The sequence below is a fragment of the Halichoerus grypus genome, chromosome 7 (genome assembly GCF_964656455.1).
Source record: "Halichoerus grypus chromosome 7, mHalGry1.hap1.1, whole genome shotgun sequence".
In the NCBI taxonomy this organism is placed as follows: Eukaryota; Metazoa; Chordata; class Mammalia; order Carnivora; family Phocidae; genus Halichoerus; species Halichoerus grypus.
This window is the reverse complement of record NC_135718.1, coordinates 101202354-101211046: the sequence shown is the minus strand read 5'-3', so window position 1 is coordinate 101211046 and position 8693 is coordinate 101202354. Positions and strand designations below refer to the sequence as shown.

The window sequence follows — 8693 nt, the reverse complement described above, 5'->3', positions numbered from 1 at the left end:
AGTATCTTGGTGAGAATTTTGGCATCCATGTTCATCAGAGATATTGATCTGTAATTCTTTTTGGTAGGGTCTTTGGTTTTCAGATCAAAGTAATGCTGGCTTCATAGAATGAGTTTGAAAGTTTTCTTTCCATTTCTATTTTTTTGAAACAGCTTCAGAAGAATAGGTATTAATTCTTCTTTAAATGTTTAGTAGAATTCCCCTGGGAAGCCATCCGGCCCTGGACTTTTGTTTGTTGGGAGATGTTTGATTACTGCTTCAATTTCTTTGCTGGTTATGGGTCTGTTCAAGTTTTATATTTCTTCCTGTTTCAGTTTTGGTAGTTTTTTTTTGTCTCTAGGAAAGCATCCTTTTCTTCCAGATTGCCTAATTTGTTGGCATGTAGTTGCTCATAATATGTTTTTATAATTGTTTGTATTTCTTTAGTGTTGGTTGTGATCTCTCCTCTTTCATTCATGATTTTATTTATTTGGGTCCTTTCTCTTTTCTGGTCAGGGGTTTATCAATCTTATTAATTCTTTCAGAGAACCAGCTCCTAGTTTCGTTGATCTGTTCTACTGTTCATTTGGTTTCTATTTCATTGATTTCTGCTCTAATCTTTATTAATTCTCTTCTCCTGCTGAGTTTAGGCTTTATTTGCTGTTCTTTCTCCAGCTCCTTTAGGTGTAGGGTTAGGTTGTGTATTTGAGACCTTTCTTGTTTCTTGAGAAAGGCTTGTAGTGCCATATCCTTCTCTCTTAGGACTGCCTTTGCTGCATCCCAAAGATTTTGAACAATTGTGTTTTCATTTTCATTTGTTTCCATAATTTTAAAAAAATTCTTCTTTAATTTCCTGGTTGACCTGTTCATTCTTTAGTAGGATGCTCTTTAGCCTTCATGTATTTGAGTTCCTTCCAAATTTCCTCTTGTGATTGAGTTCAAGTTTCAAACATTATGGTCTGAAAATATGCAGGAAATGATCCCAATCTTTTGGTACCAGTTGAGACCTGATTTGTGACTCAGTATGTGATCTATTCTGGAGAATGTTCCATGTGCACTTGAGGAGAATTTGTTTTCTGTTGCTTTAGGATGGAATGCTCTGAATATATCTGTGAAGTCCATCTGGTCCAGTGTACCATTCAAAGCCCTTGTTTCCTTGTTGATCTTCTGCTTAGATGATCTGTCCATTACAGGGAGGGGGGTGTTAAAGTCCCCTACTGTTATTGTATTATCATCAATGTGTTTCCTTAATTTTGTTATTAATTGTTTTATATAATTGGCTACTCCCACGTTAGGGGCATAAATATTTACAATTGTTAGATTGTCTTTTTGGATAGACCCTTTAAGTAGGATATAGTGTCCTTCCTCATCTCGTATTACAGTCTTTGGTTTAAAATCTAATTTTCTCTGCAAGCTTTGTGAAGGCCGTGGGAGTGTTCTGTTGCTCCGCGGCCGGCTGGAATCTGGGTCCATCCGTCCTTCCCAAGCCCACGCAGACCCAGCCAAGTTTGCCATGCCTGAGAATGTGGCACCTTGGAGTGGGGTGCCTGCTGGGACTGCCAGCGGTGGCAGCAAAAGTGCCTATCAGGACCGTGACAAGCTGGCCCAGATCTGCTTCAGCAGCATCTCTATGGCCAAAGCTGTTGCTGATGCTATTAGAACAAGCCTTGGACCAAAAGGAATGGATAAAATGATTCAAGATGGAAAAGGCGATGTGACCATTACAAATGATGGGGCTACCATTCTGAAACAAATGCAGGTGTTACATCCAGCAGCCAGAATGCTGGTGGAGCTGTCTAAGGCACAAGATATAGAAGCAGGAGATGGCACCACATCAGTAGTCATCATTGCTGGCTCTCTCTTAGATTCCTGTACCAAGCTTCTTCAGAAAGGGATTCATCCAACCATCATTTCTGAGTCATTCCAGAAGGCTTTGGAAAAGGGTATAGAAATCTTGACTGACATGTCTCGACCTGTGCAACTGAGTGACAGAGAAACTTTATTAAATAGTGCCATCACTTCACTGAACTCAAAGGTTGTCTCTCAGTATTCAAGTCTGCTTTCTCCAATGAGTGTAAATGGAGTGATGAAAGTGATTGACCTAGCCACGGCTACTAGTGTAGATCTTAGAGACATTAAAATCGTTAAGAAACTTGGTGGGACAATTGATGACTGTGAGCTGGTAGAAAGGCTGGTACTTACTCAAAAGGTGGCGAATTCTGGCATAACCAGAGTTGAAAAGGCTAAGATCGGGCTTACCCAGTTTTGCTTATCTGCTCCCAAAACAGATATGGATAATCAAATAGTAGTTTCTGACTATGTCCAGATGGACCGAGTGCTGTGGGAGGAGAGAGCCTATATTCTCAATTTAGTGAAGCAAATTAAAAAAACAGGATGTAATGTCCTTCTCATACAGAAGTCTATTCTGAGAGATGCTCTTAGTGATCTTGCATTACATTTCCTAAACAAAATGAAGATTATGGTGGTTAAGGATATTGAAAGAGAAGACATCGAATTCATTTGTAAGACAATTGGAACCAAGCCAGTTGCTCATATTGACCAATTCACTGCTGACATGCTGGGATCAGCTGAGTTAGCTGAGGAGGTCAATTTAAATGGTTCTGGCAAACTGCTCAAGATTACAGGCTGTACAAGCCCTGGAAAAACAGTTACAGTTGTTGTTTGTGGATCTAACAAATTGGTGATTGAAGAAGCTGAACGCTCCATTTATGATGCCCTATGTGTTATTCGCTGTTTAGTGAAGAAGAGAGCTCTTATTGCAGGAGGTGGTGCTCCAAAGATAGAATTGGCCCTACGGTTAACTGAATATTCATGAACATTGAGTGGCATGGAATCCTACTGCGTTTGTGCTTTTGCAGATGCTATGGAAGTCATTCCATCTACACTAGCTGAAAATGCAGGCCTGAATCCCATAACAGAACTAAGAAGCCGGCATGCCCAAGGAGAAAAAACTACTGGCATTAATGTCCAAAAGGGTGGTATTTCCAACATTTTGGAGGAACTGGTTGTCCAGCCTTTGTTGGTTTCAGTCAGTGCACTGACTCTAGCAACTGAAACTGTCCGGAGCATTCTGAAAATTGATGATGCGGTAAACACTCGGTAATTGGATAAACGCTGGCCAGCTGGCACCACTGTGGCCACTAATAATGCATCTGAAGTGGAAGATCACCTTGGTGTTCCTTGCTGTTTGGAAGATTGTTTCCTTTGTGAATTCCTGGGCCTGGTCTTCAGTTGGCACTTGCTTGAAATTGTATTGACAAAACTTAATTAAAATATTAAATGTTTGGTTTCAAAAAAAAATAAAATCTAATTTTCTGGTATAAGGATTGCTACCCCAGCTTTCTTTTGATGTCCATTATCATGATAAATCTGGAGGTGTCTTTGGGTCCAAAATTTGGAAGGAACTCAAATACATGAAGGGATAAAAGTTACTTATTAAGGGATAAGGGATCCTTCCAAATTTCCTCTTGTGATTGAGTTCAAGTTTCAAACATTATGGTCTGAAAATATGCAGGAAATGATCCCAATCTTTTGGTACCAGTTGAGACCTGATTAAAATTAAAATTTTATCTTGGATATAAGACAGATACTGAAAAACAAATAATAAATGACTCCCCCCCACGCCCCCCAACTCATTATCTGGTACACTGTCAGATAGCATAGACTGCAGAGGCCGTGGTGACAGGAAAACCCAGCTGGACCCACTTACAGACCACATAACTTGGGAAGGTCATTTAACTACTCTGAGTCTCCATCTCCTAATGCATAAAATGAGTTTGAAGATTAAAGAAATAAAACTGATTTCATTATAGCACCTACAACATAATAAATGATGAGTAAGTGATGGCTTTTTATTATTTTATCCAAGTTACTTAGGTTGTTAGAAGTAGTTCAACACCAAGAGAAATTGACATCAATTACTTTCCACTGCCCGGCAGCACAAAGTACAGCAATGTCTAAGAATAAAACTGTTTTTAATAGTTGCAATTAAAATCCCTCTCCCAGAATATGTGACATATATAGATGGACAGTTAGGTGTAAAAATACAAGTTTTAGATACCCATCCACAAGGGTGAAGCAACCAGTCTTTACTGTGGTATGTTCGACCTGTTAGTGGAAGAAACATCAGGGACATGACTTGCTATGTGGCCCTAAACAATGCCCAGTTTTCTTATCTGAGAGCATTCTGTTTATCCCCTCCATCCTTAAAATGACCTAAGGACTTGGAGTAACCCTTTGGTTCCAAAGTATAAATCCTATTATTGCATGACCCTGAAGAGTGATAAAGTGTCTTAAGCTCTCTCTTTTCCAGAAGTTGGATTTGGTGGCTCCTAGGCATAAAATTGTCATTTTTGCCATTAGTGCCAGCAAAAAGGCAAGAGTGTAAACATTATTGCAGAATTAAAACAAAATAGTTTGGTAATAAAGAGGTGGAGGAGAGGTCTTTTGGCAGAAGGGACTGAGGAAAGCTTGAGGAGAATACCCTCTCACCTAGTGTTGCAGGAATCTCAACTATTGGGGTCTGGGAGGCCATAGTGGATAGCATGAAGCAAGCCTAAGTGCAGCCCTTTTTAGACTGGTGAGGCAGTGGTTAGGTGGTGGGCAGGTATGGGGGCAAAATGGCGGGAGGTAGGGCTGGAAAGGTAGGTAACAGCTAGTGTAGAGAATCTTGAATGACAAAGGAGGTGATGAGGAGCTGCTGAAGGTTTCTGAGAAAAGGAGCCAGAAAGGAAGACCTTACAGCACCTCTTTGTTGGTGCCCTCACAAACACCTTCAGGTCTTGGCTTCTAGGGAACTGGAAGCTTTGGATTAAGGGGAAGGCACACCAATGTCTTAGAGTTAGCTGTGGAAGCAACAAATGACTAGGTAGGCAAATTAATTTAAAGCTTGTAATTCAATTAGTTAAAAAATACAAAAAATGACATTATGAGCCTGAGAATGTGCTTCATGGATCTCTAAGCACAGGTTGTGTAATTGACCAAGGGCTTTAGCTGTTGTGTGTGAGATACATTGTTGCACTTGTGCCCAGGCCCCCTTCCCAGGAGTTGCTGCCAGCCAGACACGTGGGAGAGTCAGGATTCTTTGGTGGCTTGAGGACTCCCCAGTGGCTCTGCTGCATCTTCCTTGGACTGCACAGCAGTCAGGGATGTTTCTACCCCAACCTTCTTTTGTCTCTCCTTCATTCAGAGGCAGACTCTGATGACTTTTCCAGCTACTTCCTGCACTTTCCCTATTTTCCCCCTCATACAGGCATTTTCCTTAATAAAGCCTTGCATGTTCAATCTCATTTTGGCTTCTGACCTGGATTACAAGAATCTAATCCCAGGAGACTTTTTTTTTTTTTTTTTAAGCTTCATTGATCCATAATCTGGTCATAAAACAGACCAGACAAGAAAGTGAGTTATGTTCTGTGTAAACACATTCCGCCTCCAGAAAATGGCCAACAGCTCTGCATTGGGGGTTGTACTGGTGTAGCAGCATCTTCCAGGATGAAGCACTAGTTATAAGGAAGGATCTTCCTTTGCCATCCTTACTGTAATATGAACATTGGATTCTTTGTGGATTAAGCTTTTGAAATCTTTATTATTAGAAATTTTGTTACATGTCGCAGTCCAAGAGTTTTATTTTTAAAATATCTTAATTTTTCTGCAATGAGCAAATGGGACATATTTGGCTTTTGGTAAGAAAAACTGAGTAGCTATCACAGAGAGAAGGGTAGTTAAAATGAAAGGTTAGTAAAGGGAACATCACAGGGAGAGATTTGGGAGGAGGGTGATAACAAGTTAACATTCTTTACAGGAGAAGAACATTGTAAATTGCAACTAGAAGCACCAAGGCTGAACCGAAGGGAGAATTTGGCCCTGAGGAGTGGAAAAAGTCATGGACTGATCTCTGAAAGCAGCTTTTTTGGCGATACCTCAAACCAATGGTTTTTAAATTTAATGTGCACAGGAATCTTCTAGGGAGCTTGTCAAGACTGGAAATTCCAGGGGAGACTCTCATTCAGCAGGTCTGAATTATTACTGCATTTGTATTTAAAAATCTGCACTTCTGTAAGCTCCCTGAGATATTCTGATGCAGGTAGTCTGTGGTCGTAGTTTGGAACAAACTATCCTAGTTGGTTTGTCTGGGATAGTTTCTTGTTTCCTGGTGTATAGAGGCAGAAGAATAAACTTGGATGAGTCTTTCTTAGTCATCTCAGACTCTGGAAATGAACTGTTTATGTTTTTTAAAAGAGAATATTTGGAAAGCTTTCAAGAGTTTAAGCTCTTTCTAAAAATTTCAAGGTTATACATTTAATAATAATTTTGTCCTAATGGAGCTATTTTTCCCCACTTATTCGGTATCAACCCGACACTTGTTTCCCAATCTAGTCCACTGTAGGAGTAGGATAATGACCATAGTTTCTTCCCTGGGTAGTGGTAATGATGAATGAAGCAAGTCCATTTCAATGGACTTTAAAGAAATAAAGCTTCCACTGACAGAGATTGCCATTACATTGCTCTGGGCACTTTAGAGACAAATTCAGGCCAAAGGAAAGAACAATGTCTGCACAGACTTTGGAAGAGTAAGAGGAGAAATTTGCCTAAATCTTTAATCTCCGACCTTTTCCCTCTTCAAAAGTCCTTGGGCTGGGTTTAGGGCATAGCTTATCTTCCAAAGCACAGTTCATGGAAAGAATGGCTGTAGTGGGTTGATAAACCAGATGTTTATTCTGTTGCTCAATGTCTATTGACATTGAATTGCTTGTAACTTTTTTAGATTTCAGTTCCAAGAAAATGTGTCTAACAAACTGGTATGCTTCCTTTTATCAAATGACAGAGATTACATATTGTTTCACTTTTTGCCTTGTTTACCTATAAGGTTAGAGCTAAATACAAGGCTCAATCATTATAATGCTTTTCATCTACTTGGGACATATACTTCGTCCTCAATGCTTGTTTTTTCAAAATGTCAATGATCATCTTAAATGTTCTTGTATAGGTATGTTTCATTGTAAATTCCATCAAATGCTTTTTAGATCTGACTGGACTATAAACCAAAATATTATGAATAAAATTAATTGATCATATTTGCAAGAAGTGTGCTGTTATCTGTGTTAAGTTCCTCCAAAAGCAACATATATGTGATTATAAATAAACTGTTAGTAAGTACTTTATCTGCAATAACTGTTTTGTAAATAAGTATATTCTGGGGAAAGGTTATGATCCACAGTTCCAGAATCAAGCAGAACTGGGTTCCAATCCTGGCTGCCCGGCAAGACCAGCTGTATGGTCTTGAACATGTTACCCAACTGCTCTGAGTCTCAGTTTCATCATCTGTAAAATGGGTAGAATAGCCTCATCCATCTCACAGAATTATTGTGAGATTTAAATGAAGTTAATACATACAGTGTGCACTGAGCACAATGTCTGGTCTATGGAAAGTACTGAATGTGTATATAGCTGTTACTGCAGGTTTATTTTTATTTTTACAGCGGTGTTTCTGTCAAAACATAAGAAATGTGCCTATTGGCTTTGCTTTCACCATGAGGCCCAAGGAATCTGTCTGATCATTGCCATCACTTTCGAGTCTAGCCTCTCATATTTTCCTCCAGGATTTTTGAGTGATTCCCTGATAAGGATATGGAGCATGACCTAACACCTGAGAACTTTGTAACCAAAAGAGTCCGGGTAGGAAGACTATCAAGAACATCATGCAAGAGTTTAAATATTTACCCACCATTGAAATTTTCCAATGTTTTAAACCATGGGGCTTGCTTTTCATTCTGCGTATTTCTATTTTTTCCACACAACCCTCTTATATGGGGCCTGGCAGCACTATTTAGCCAGTGCTATTTAATTGTCCTTTTGGAGAGTCTGATGAACTTGAGGGAAGGGTGGAGTGGCAAAGAAATTTCATGACACCATTTTAGTGTTTTAACATGGACCTAATTCTGCTAATTCTCTACAACCACCTCTCTCTGTTCCTCTCAACTCTGAAATATAGAATCTAGATTTCATATTTTTTCTTTGTCTTTTTTTTTAAGAGGAACTGACTGACACTAAAATCAGAAGCTTTATGCTGACCAATTAGAACCACTGAAGCTGAAAAAAAGGGCCACAACAATAGCAAGAAGCCCCACGATTTTCAACAGAAAGGAAACCGGGAAATCAGATGAAGCTTTTAGTGCCCGTGTCTTTAAAGGCTTCAGTATCCGTTGTTTCTGGGTGAGGATGGCCCTCTTGGCTCCCTTCCACTGCCCAGGCCCAGTGAGGCGGTACTGGTAGGAGTTGCAGGGTCCAAAATAGAGCTTCACAGCCAGTTTGGGGTCTTTCAGCAAGAGAGATAGGACATCTGGCTTCGCACCTATCTCTAAGGCGAGCTCATCCAAGTAGTCGATGTAATTGGTCTGAAGTATCTGGCTCTGGTTCTTTCCAAACCTTAATGAAGAAAGTAAAAAAGGGCAGATTTGCAAAATAGGGATGAGTGAGTGAGTAAATGAGGTTTCAGTGAATCTCTGGTGGAAGGTATGAGCTTATCCCATCAGAAGGCCCAGATCTCAAATTGAGAGTAGGCTGTAAAATAAATAGCCATGAATTCATGGAAGTTTTAGGAATGTGACAAGGTTTATAACCATGATTATTATTTGATATTTAGTAAGTGGCTTCAATTCTCTAGGCAAATACAAATTAGTCAGGATTGCTGCAAA

At 39.7% G+C, this 8693-nt stretch overlaps 1 protein-coding gene and 1 pseudogene across 2 annotated transcripts in view; one reads left to right on the top strand and one right to left on the bottom strand.

Moving 5' to 3' along the window:
* The first annotated feature begins 1477 nt into the window (after positions 1 to 1477).
* On the top strand, positions 1478 to 3305 carry LOC118528242 (T-complex protein 1 subunit delta pseudogene; annotated as a pseudogene).
* A 2248-nt stretch (positions 3306 to 5553) lies between these two features.
* Positions 5554 to 8693, bottom strand: part of FMO2 (flavin containing dimethylaniline monoxygenase 2) — a 34949-nt gene continuing 31809 nt past the window's right edge. For both annotated transcript variants that reach the window (XM_078077945.1, XM_078077946.1), the window contains one exon: positions 5554 to 8424. In XM_078077945.1, coding sequence (XP_077934071.1) covers positions 8061 to 8424 — 364 coding nt within the window. In that variant the 3' untranslated portion in view covers positions 5554 to 8060. The remainder of the gene's footprint in view (positions 8425 to 8693) is intronic.